Source organism: Bison bison, unplaced genomic scaffold, assembly GCF_000754665.1.
Source record: "Bison bison bison isolate TAMUID 2011002044 unplaced genomic scaffold, Bison_UMD1.0 scf7180017864181, whole genome shotgun sequence".
Classification (NCBI taxonomy): Eukaryota; Metazoa; Chordata; class Mammalia; order Artiodactyla; family Bovidae; genus Bison; species Bison bison.
Genome location: NW_011494753.1, coordinates 4,069,579 through 4,081,150, shown reverse-complemented (window position 1 = coordinate 4,081,150; position 11,572 = coordinate 4,069,579). Strand labels below are relative to the sequence as shown.

The following is an 11,572-nucleotide window of genomic DNA, read 5'->3' as shown; positions in this document are numbered from 1 at the left end:
TTGATGAAAGTGAAAGAGGAGAGTGAAAAAGTTGGCTTAAAGCTCAACATTCAGAAAACGAAGATCATGGCATCTGGTCCCATCCCTTCATGGGAAATAGATGGGGAAACAGTGGAAACAGTGTCAGACTTTATTTTTCTGGGCTCCAAAATCACTACAGATGGTGACTGCAGCCATGAAATTAAAAGACGCTTACTCCTTGGAAGGAAAGTTATGACCAACCTAGATAGCAGATTCAAAAGCAGAGACATTACTTTGCCAACAAAGGTTTGTCTAGTCAAGGCTATGGTTTTTCCTGTGGTCATGTATGGATGTGAGAGTTGGACTAAGAAGAAGGCTGAGCGCCTGCGCAGAAGAATTGATGCTCTTGAATTGTGGTGTTGGAGAAGACTCTTGAGAGTCCCTTGGACTGCAAGGAGATCCTACCAGTGATCGGCCCTGGGATTTCTTTGGAAGGAATGATGCTAAAGCTGAAACTCCAGTACTTTGGCCACCGCATTCAAAGAGTTGACTCACTGGAAAAGACTCTGATGCTGGGAGGGACTGAGGGCAGGAGGAGAAGGGGACAACAGAGGATGAAATGGCTGGATGGCATCATTGACTCGATGGACGTGAGTCTGAGTGAACTCTGGGAGTTGGTGATGGACAGGGAGGCCTGGCGTGCTGTGATTCATGGGCTCGCAAAGAGTCGGACACGACTGAGCGACTGAACTGAAAGCTAGTTTTTCCTTACAAAAATGTAGCTGGATTCTAACAACCGTGGGAGAAACCTGCGGTGTCTAACTCATTACTTGAGTTACTACATGACTGAACAGCTCACTCCAGTCTGAGAATCCTGACTCGTGCTCACCTTGATGGCTTCCACGTCCCCTGGGGATGGCCCACCTTTCTTTTTGTCAGTTGGCAAACCAGCACCTGGATTGAAACTTGGGAGGGGAGGGAAGAACAAAACTGTCAAATCCAAACTGACAGAAATTGCTTCTCTTTTACTTTCAAAAGCTTTGAAAGTAATTCAACCAGTGTAGTATCTTATCTTTGTTAACAAACTGATACAAGAAACTCTCTCCTTCAGAAACACCACCCAGTTCATCTTGCCACAGAGGAAGAGGGTGCAGTACTATCACAGCAGACTGAATACTGGAGCGTCTGCTCTCATCTGCTAGAAATCTCACGTGATATAGGGGCCACTGTGGGCCATGGATCATCACTGTGCAAATTTAGGACTGTATTAGTCACAGGTGTTTCATTTCATTTTGCAAGAGGCAAAATGCCAGACAGATAATGTTTCTGAAGGTGAAGTGGAGTGAAGTTGGATATCCGGATCTTACGTTTTGCTTCTCCTGGCAATATCCTTTGCAAGTTGTGCACCCCGTTTGCCCTTGAACATTTTCTCTGCTTCCTGACGCTCCTACAGCGACACCACACACAGAGTTAATGGAAATAGGAATACCACATGCATTTAGATGCATTCCTCAGAAAACATGGAAGAAAACTCTCCTGGAATACTCTGGGCTGGTAAAATACCACAAAGCCCATTTCAAAATAAGAAGAGATACAGCAGTCCCCTGCTCTGTGAAGGTCCCTGGAGAGAGCAGAGCCCCCTCTCCGAAATTTCCAGGAGGGGCTCTCTGGGAAATAAGGAAGGTAAAAAAAATCCCCAACAACGGGAGAATCATCCTGACAATTACAGCTAGTGCAAAGTGAACGATATGAAGCTCCCCAAGAGCATGTATCTAGGCAGGCCGTCTGCTGTGACAAAGCCCATGGTGGCTTTGAAGCCAGGCCACCTCTGGAATGACCAGCCCCACACACACACCTTAACTATAAGTCCCACCATAAACACTGCTATGGGAAAAAAATCGACTTAACACTCCCTGCCCACCCACCCCCGCCACCCCCCACCACATTCCTATTACAAACTAATAATAAAAGTCAGTAACAAAAGTATTAAGGAAAAGCACCAACCAATAACGACTTACAACAGAGTAACACTTACTTTTAGTTTCACTTTCTGGAAATCCAGTACTCTGACTTGTGGAACTTTATAAATCACATAGAGTCTGTAATGCTTCTTATTGGTTACAGGGTTCCTTAGAATACTACAAGAAAAGGAACAGTTTGATGCCAGTGTTGTTCCTAGCACAGCATTCAAGAGGTCCATTTTAATAAAGTCTAATGAGTCCAGGAAGTAAGGAAAAGTTCACTATTCTTCACATTTCAATGTCATAAGAACTTAATGCTAGGGAAATTTAATAGAGCCCAAAGGAAACATTTTCAATATTTGTTTTTTTAAAAGTACTTTTTACTATAACTTTACCATCAAGGCCAGCAATGCTGTTATTTTAAAAGACTTTACTGTCACCACCACAAACAGTTTCCATACCTCAGATAAGTCAGTGACTTGAGAGATGCCAGAGGGTCCAGATCACCCTGTGAAATAACAGCCACAGGTAAGAACACAAACACCACAGCCCACCATGATCCCATTACATGCTGACAGCTCTGCAGAAGGATACACTTTGTCTTTCATACATTAATTTGTCTTTCCTGCCCCAGCACCCAGCACAGCCCTAGCACATCACAGATGCTTGGTGTATTCTACTGAATAACTGGTTCATAAATTTGAACTTTTTAATATCCCGGACACAACAGCTTCTGTCTCAACAGCAGAAGAGACAAAAAGAAAAAATATATATCATTTCCTGTAGCAACTTCAAAAGAGCTACTGAGTAATGATTGAGAAAAAAAAGCAATGTGAAAAGTGATGTATCTCCAGGGAAGGTTATTCATACAGGGAACCTGGTGTGAGGTGGTTCTTGCTGCCGCTGCCTGGGAGCAATGCAGGCATGTCACCTTTGTTACCTTTATTCTAGGTTCCCCTAAATCTCTTCAAATACATTTTCCAAGGACAAGGAGTATAGTTATAAGGGAGGGAAAAAAATACATATATAGGAAGAACGCGAGTTAGTTTTTTAATCTTCCCAAACTGTCCTATAAAATACAGTGCAACAAGGATAGGAAAACCAAAAAGATATGGTCAACAGCTACAGCCAAACCAGATGAAAATGTATTCTGGCAAGAACCTCAACTTGGGACCAGTAAGGACCAACTATTGTGAAAGCTGTAAGACTTGCGCGGTGACGACACCACACAGGAAGAAGCGGGGGAAAGGCAAACAGGGCAACAGGCATCCAGCCTAAGAACAGCAGCCAAAGACAGGCATGTTCCAAGCACACCAGGTGTGTGACAAGGCCTGGAGGGCCTCCCGAAACAAAGCCCCACACGAATGAGAAACTGCCATAACAGATCTAAACTGAGTGGGACAGTGCCGAAAGGGATGATGAGGAAAAACACAAGTAACACAGGGGAGGGGAACAGAGCCACAAGCTCAGAGAGCTGCCACTCTTCATGACAACACTGGAGGGAGCACTGATGCTTGCAACTGGAGTACCATCACTAAAGGAGATCTACAGAACAATGTGAAATGGAGCAAAGACAGACAAATGTTGCAGGACCTCACTTTTAAGTGAAATCTCAAAAAACGGAACTCACAGCAACAGAGAGTTGAGTGGTGGTTACCAAAGGCTGGGAGGTGAAGGAAAAGGGGGGTGAAGCTACTGATTAAAGAGGATAAACTTTCAGTTATAAATAAATAAATTCTGGAGATTTAATGTACAATGTGGTGACTATCATTAAAAATAACATAAAGTGTACCCAATACGATAAAAAAATAGAACTCAAGTGTTCTCACTGCACACACACATAGACTGGTTACATGAAGGGGTGGGTGTCAGGGTACAGATATCAAATTTCACATTATACACCTTAAATATTTATAATCTTCATTTGTCCATCATAGCTCAATAAAGCTGCAAGACACAAAAGAAAGAATGGTAACTTTACACACACAGACCCACACACAGACTGTGCACGACACAGTGATGTTTCGATGCAGGGGTGGTGAGATGCTTATGGTGCTGTTTCGTTCAGGAGGTAAAGGTTATGGTTAACTTTACACTTGGATGCTAATTCCCAGTATGCTAAGAAAAGAAACAGAGTCTATTTACTAATCAGTTAATTTCTAAACTATCAGAAGAAGTGGAATACCAAAAAGAGAAAGAGAGAGCAATAAAGGAGAGGAAAAATATTTGCAGATGGATGAGACAAGTAAAAAAATTCTAGAAAAGAGACAAGATAAACTTAAATATACTGGTAATTACATTAAACATAAACAGACTATTCCATTTAAAGACAGACTTTACACTGGATTTTAAAAAAGGATCCTATCAAATCCTGTTCTCAAGACACAAATTTAAAATATAAGTGCAGAGGAAAAAAATTAAATTTTGGATGGAAAACAATGATCACGCAAATATGAACTGAAAGAAAGAAAGCTTGTTTTGTTATACTGCAGTGGATAAAACAGACGCCAAGGTAAAACTGCACTGCTGCTGCTGCTACTGCTAAGTCGCTTCAGTCGTGTCCAACTCTGTGCGACCCCATAGACAGCAGACACCAGGCTCCTTTGTCCCTGGGATTCTCCAGGCATGAATACTGGAGTGGGTTGCCATTTCCTTCTCCAATGTATGAGAGTGAAAAGCGAAAGTCAAGTCGCTCAGTCGTGCCCGACTCTTCGAGACCCCATGGACTGTAGCCTACCAGGCTCCTCCATCCATGGGATTTTCCAGGCCAAGAGTACTGGAGTGGGGTGCCATTTCCTTATCCACTAATAAAATATCAATGATAAAAGGTTCATTTCATCAGTAAGATACATAAAATCGGGATATATCAAATGAAGTAACCTGAAAATATATACAAGTAAAACTGACAGAACTCCAGGGAAATCCACTAGCACACAATTTTAATATGCCTCTTTCGGTACTGACAGGACAGCCTTCATCTGTGCGAACAGCTTTAAGCACAACCACAACACACAGAATGCACTGCCCCAATACGCCACACATTCCGCATGGACACACATTTTGGGTTAAATACCTCACGGAGTTTAGAAAGGATACAGCCTCAGATCGGGGGCTTTCTGACTTTTGGAGCCAAGCACTCCCTTGGGAATCTGAAGGACAGTCAGGGACCTCGTCCCTCAGGAAAGGAACAGTCAGGGAGCAAGGAAGGGAGGGGTCAAGGGCATAACAACCTAAAAATCAAGTCATACCATAAGAATATCAGTATCTAGTATTTAAGTGAAAAATTTAGGTTACAAACAATATATAGCCTAAGCTCAACGCTGTTAAAAATTATACATACAGAGTAGAAATTTAAAAAGCAGAAGTGGATCAAAATAGTCATATCCAAATAGAGAAAATGAAACTTGCCCCTTATCTTAAAAGAACACCAATCTCAAATGATTGTTGATCTAAATGTGGAGTAAAACAATAATTTCTTGAATAAAACTCCCTAACAAAATTTAATGTATGTCACATATGTAACTGTCTAGTAGTGACATTAAAACAGAACAAACTAGTTTTAATATATTGTTTTACCTATTTTCCAAAATATTACCATTTTAATGTCAATATAAAAAATTATTGACAGTGTATATTTTTCTTTTGCACTAAATCTCTGGAATCTGTAGTGTTTTTTATACTTCTGGTATATCTTACAGTAGCCACTTGTGGCTGGTGGCTAGCATACTGGACACAGAAACTCTAGAAAAAAAGAATGGGTGAGTCTCTTTAGAAGCTGAACAGAACTCAAAGCACCAAGGACAACAGACCGGTGACACATATTAAGCTGGAATTAGGAACTGCTCCATCAAGCCCCCAGGAGTCCAAAGGTGAGTGACCAAGAGTGGAAGATGTGTTTAACACACAACCAAAAAAACCCCATGTCCTAATAATGAAGAAAAAGAAAAAAGGTAATGAGATAATCTTCTGGACTCTCCAAGTTTTCTATTAAAGACAGGCAGTGCCTTTAACTCCTCCTTGTAAATATACTTTCCCCGTTTGACTTACCAGTTCCACAAGACTGTTATTGGTGAGAATGAGTTCTGTCAGACAAGGCAGAGCCTGATCAAGCCCCTCACCTATACGGCTAAAAGGAAAAGACAAAATCTTAATAAAAGTCAAAATGCAGTAAGCTAAAAACTTGACCTAAACACTTGCCCAGAGGACTTCAAAGTGGGAAGAACCTTGTAGATCCTCCTTCCAACACTATCTGACAGAAGGAAATTTAGGCACAAAGAGCAGGCGTGTCTGAGGTCACACAAGCAGGATGATTTGAGAACCCACGCCTCCAGAATACTGCCAATAGCCTCTTCCCGCCAACCACCATAATAGCCCCAAGACAAGAAGAAAGTGTTGTGGACACAAACGACCTCACTCATCTTAGGACTGGTCAGCAGGAAGCACAGAAATACACCTGCTTCTGCAGTCACAGCTCAGAACCACAGGATACACAATAACCAAACCACAGTCAACAGTTTAACTCAGGAGAAATGTGCCTATTTAAAAAAAGCAGCTCACCACCCAGAACGTCTTAAAAGACCCTATCAACACACCTTCAATAACTTTTTTCCAACAAAATTTAGAGATGATGTGTGTGTGCGCGCACGTGTGCTCAGTTGTGTCCAACTCTTTGGGACCTTAAGGACTATAGCCTGCCAGCCTCCTCTGTCCATGTGATTTCCCAGCAAGAATACTGGAGTGGGTTGCCATTTCCTCCTCCAGGGGATCATCCCAACTCAGGGATTGAACCCATGTCTCCTGCACTGTAGGCAGATTCTTTACCACTGAGCCATCTGGAAAGCCCGCAGAGATGATGAAAGTGGGTTAAAAAAAAAATCTTAATTTCTATAAACAATATTCTACAAATCAGCTGCAGTTAAAGAAAAACAAATACCTGAGGATTTGAGGCAAAATGAGATATTCCGTTAAAACTGTAATTGTTGCATTTTATGTATCTCTTTAGTATGACTCCTCTAATAATTATAATTATTTTAGAAATGAAATAATTATACAGAATAATTATAATCTGGTACAAAGCACCAGATTTTTAATTTAAATTAATTTAAATTAGAAACTTACTATGAATATATAAATATACCAGGTTTCTGAATAGATGCAAATAAGACTTGACCAATGACAAATTAAAACTCTGAATCTGTATGGGGAAATTGCTCATTTACCATTTGAGAAATAGGCAGGTAAAAAAAATAGAAATCTAGTTTAACTGGCATATACACTGCAGCTTCTTCAGGGAACTCTGCAGCTTCTGCTCTAGGGGAGAAAGCTACTTTCCACTAGCACACGCTTACCATATTCTATTGTTGTTCACTAATAATGTTTTTAGTCTTCTCAACAAAGGAAAACCATCCAGTTTCCTGATTTCATTGTCGGAAAAATCAATGGCATCAAATTGGTCTAAGGTGGCACCGAGATTTTCAATGACAGGAATTTTATACCCTGTAAAAAGGAGAAAAACCCAGACAAGTATTAACATAAATAAAAGGCACTTTAAAACTTTAATAGCATTTCATGGTAACTTGACTCACAGCTTAACGTTCCTTCCCAAAGTGTTTACGTGGCACCTATGCAACCACCAGACCCTGCCAAAATACTGGCACACAACACAAGGAAGAACACAGTCACAAATCTCAGCTGCCGGGAAGCTTCCGGTCCAGCTGTGGATGTGAGCAAGGTGATGGTGATGAGGGCCATAAGGATGACAGTACTCGTCAGCAGGAACCAGCGGCTAACCATTTCAAGATTACTTACAAGTGCCTCACACTGCTCTAAGCAAGGTCTCGGAGCTAGAGAAACGGCCTAACAGGACTTCACACTGTGAGCGGCTGTCAGCGTCCAAGCACTGTCCACCCGGGGTGGACAACAGTCGTCTGCATCCCACCGGCCAGATTCCTAGAACTCTCTGGGATATCGTCTTAGTATTAAAACACTTCCCCCTTACTTCACCTCCCCCAGCTCAAACCTAGAGCTGAAAGTCAGTGGTTGATACACAACGGTAAGTCACCCTGCGGACAGCTCACTCAAACACCTCGATGCGTCCAACACGGGCATAAAGACTGCGCCAGCTACTCGAAGAAGTTAATGGAGCCAAGCAGATGTAAGGGCTACAACAAAGGAATCGCTGCACTCAAACGAGAATCCTCAACGCTGGGCGCACTTCGGAGTCGGAGAGAAGGCAGTGAAGTCTGCCTGTTTACTCCCGAGTTCAACCTTTCTCTGAGAAACTCGATTTCAACAAAAACCAAAGTCCTGAGCTTTCAGCGGACAAGAAAGCCAGCAGAAGGCAGAGCCCGCAGCCGGCGTTTCTCCCCGGGAGCGGATCTCAGGACAAGACCGATGGCCGTACCGCCAGAGAAGCCTCCTCCTAAGGACTCGAACAGTTTGGGGGCTTCCGCACCGCTTCCGCCGGTAGGCGGCAGCGCCGGCTTAGCGCCCACAGTCCGCTCCCAAAAACGCTCCGGTAGAGGGAAAAAGACAGCAGAAGCCAACGCGAGGAAACGCAGGGGAAACGACAGCTTCCGGCCCGTACACCGCTCCCTCACTCCGCACCCCGTCCACCCCCTCACGACGTCCTGTTAGTTCCGCACGAGGGCCGCAAGCACCCGTGCGTTTATCCGCTGCCCCTAAGCGGCTCAGACCGCCCGGCGGCCCGGAAGACGCCCGCTGTGTGACCGGACCATCGCGGTGGCCCCGGTGTGCAGGGAGGAGCCGGGCTGAGCGCGCCTCGAAAGGCCCAGGGAGGGCCTTCCGCCGCCGACGGCAGGATCCAGTCCGGCAATGGGCGCTGGACGCAGGCTGCCGGCCACGCTCCGGCGGTCCTAGCGCACGCGGCTGGGCCGGGCCAAGCCACCAGGCGGGCGGGGAGGCCGGACCGCCTGCCACCACCCGACTCACCCCGCAGGTCCAGCTCTCGGTCCCGCACCGCGTTGGTGTACTGCGCCGCCTGCTCGATCAGCTCCGCCGTCAGCTTCACCATCCTGCAGCCTCCCGCCCGCCGCTCCTCCTGCTTGTCCCGCCGCACCGACGCCCCGGCGTTCCCCGCGTGCGCCGCCAGGCAGCACCAATCGCCTTTCGCGTGCGCGCGCAGCGGGGCATCCAGGCTGTATCAATCGAGGAGTCACGCCCCACGGGCTCGGGCTCGGGCTCCGCCTCCCGGGCTCGGGCTCGGGCTCCGCCTCCGATGTCTCGCGCGCTTTGCAGCACCTCTGGTTGTGTCTCCGTTCCTCTCGCGCATCCGGAGCGTTGTGTCAGCAAGCTAACAAAGTATGAAAACCCCCGAGGGTAACTTCCTCGAGCATCAATGCGCCGTAAGGTGAAAGGGAGGCTGTGACTGTCCTCGTGGGATCCAGTGATGGGTCCCGGATTTTGGCCCCCTGTGCAGATTGGGGCTGGGTCACCCCTCAAGGTCCAGTTTGCGGTTAGGCTTGTGCTCGCTGGACAGTTTGGAGGAGGAAATGGCAACGACTCCAGTTTTCCTGCCTGGAGAATCCCACGGACAGAGGAACCTGGCAGTCTACAGTCCATAGGGTCGCAGAGTCGGACACTACTGAGCGACTAAACCACCACCGCTGCCGCTGGAGAGTTAAGATGTTCTTGCTGACGCCTGACACGCAGGAAAGTGCGCAGATCAGAGGTCTGCAGCAGCGAGAGCACACCTGAAGAAACACTATTCGGAAACCACCTCCCACACCCGCCTTCCCAACCCGCCCCTAAAGGCAGCCGCGAATCCCACATCACAGATTCGTTTTGCTTGCTTTTCATAGAGACTGGTGCAGTCCGCTTCTGGACCTGGTTTCTTCGGCTTTGTGTCCTGCCTGGAATCCATCCAGGTTGGAGGCAGCAGTGCTTTGTTTACTTGCTGCTGTATGCAATTCCATTGTACCTCTCCATACCATAACATACCCATTTTGCTTCTCACCTTACCCTCTGGTTGCGCCGGTTTCTCCAGTTCCAGCGATTCTCTGAAACGCTGCTGTGAATCTTCATGTGCATGGACTTGATGCAGCTGCGCCTGGATTCCCCAGGAGTGGAGCTAACTGGACACGGGATGTGGCATCGTCCATAGTCGAACCCTTGTCCCCTGCATTGCAGGCAGATTCTTTACTACTGAGCTACCATGAAGTTGAGGATTTTCTCCTGTGCTGCCTTCTGATAATTTTTGCAAAGTGCCCATTCAAGTCTTTCACCCGTTTGTTTCTATTGGGTTCTCTGCTTTTTAAACAGTTCATTATGGAATTTATTATATATATTCTAGGTATAAGTATATTCTGTGGCTTACCTTTCACTCTTGGGGAGGGGGGTTTAAACTGCTTAAATACAAAAACCTCACAGGTAGCAGGAATACTGTCCTTATGCCTACAATGCAGGACTACCCAGGTTCAATCTCTGGGTTAGGAAGATCCCCTGGAGAAGGAAATGACAACCCACTCCAGTATTCATGCCTGGAGAAGTCCATGGACAGAGGAGCCTAGTGGAGCTACAGTCCATGGGGTCACAAAGAGTGAGACATGACTGAGCAACTAACACACAGAACATCCTCCCTGTAATCCAGTTTGGTCTAAGAAAACATCTTATTCCCCAAATCACCAAATCATAATTTGGGCTGTAATTTGAATCACATGGATAGGAAATGTGACTGCCTCTTGCATTTTGCAGAAGAAACGAGCTTCCAAAAGGTCCAATTCAAGAAGAGACATCAGCAGAAGTTCTTACCTCAGGAAGCTCTACCCATTGACAGCATCTTTTGCTCTCCTTTGGGCAGGGGGTGAGGGCAGTTTTACTATGGTCATGTAGGTCTGGGACAGGAAAACATTTTCTGCTTCATAGCCCAGGGAGGGGGAATCCTCTTCACGTGATTAAAGATAATGTCACCCATAATGAAATAAATCAAAGTCCTGTATCACCTACTAGGATGCAATAAGAAGAACACAGCATTGCTTCTGACAGATTAATGTCAAAGACGCTTGACCAGAATGGAAATGTGAGGAAACCTCAGACAAGCACACACGGAGGGACAGCCTGTAAGTCCTTCAGGACTTAGGCTGAGGGCTGGTCATCTTGAAAATGTTCAGGGTCATGAAAGTCAAAGAACTGAGGAACTATTCTAAACTGAAGGAGATGAGAGCCATGATGAGTATGTGCAGAGTATGATGTAAACTGGACCCTTGTGCTAAGGGCATTATCAGGACAGCTAGCAAGAGGTGAATCCAGTCAGAGGACGGACAGTAGAAATGTATCAGTGTCAACTTCCTGATTCCCGTGTTTATGTAGGAGAAGATACCTATTTATAGGAAATGATCTAAAGTATTTAGGGAGTGATAGGGTAACCTCAGATATGCAGATGACACCACACTTATGGCAGAAAGTGAAGAACAACTAAAGAGCCTTTTGATGAAAGTGAAAGAGGAGAGTGAAAAAGTTGGCTTAAAGCTCAAAATTCAGAAAACTAAGATCATGGCATCTGGTCCCATCACTTCATGGCAAATAGATGGGGAAACAATGGAAACAGTGGCTGACTTTATTTTTCTGGGCTCCAAAATCACTGAGGATGGTGATTGCAGCCATGAAATTAAAAGATGCTTACTCCTTGGAAG

At 45.3% G+C, this 11,572-nt stretch overlaps 1 protein-coding gene across 1 annotated transcript in view; it reads right to left on the bottom strand.

Moving 5' to 3' along the window:
- Positions 1 to 9,003, bottom strand: part of SNRPA1 (small nuclear ribonucleoprotein polypeptide A') — a 13,133-nt gene extending 4,130 nt beyond the window's left edge. The window contains exons 1-7 of the mRNA XM_010843265.1: positions 8,874 to 9,003; positions 7,271 to 7,418; positions 5,970 to 6,048; positions 2,384 to 2,430; positions 1,997 to 2,099; positions 1,329 to 1,408; positions 851 to 926 (exon numbers count right to left, since the gene is read on the bottom strand). Coding sequence (XP_010841567.1) covers positions 851 to 926; positions 1,329 to 1,408; positions 1,997 to 2,099; positions 2,384 to 2,430; positions 5,970 to 6,048; positions 7,271 to 7,418; positions 8,874 to 8,955 — 615 coding nt within the window. The 5' untranslated portion in view covers positions 8,956 to 9,003. The remainder of the gene's footprint in view (positions 1 to 850; positions 927 to 1,328; positions 1,409 to 1,996; positions 2,100 to 2,383; positions 2,431 to 5,969; positions 6,049 to 7,270; positions 7,419 to 8,873) is intronic.
- Between the last annotated feature and the right edge of the window lie 2,569 nt (positions 9,004 to 11,572).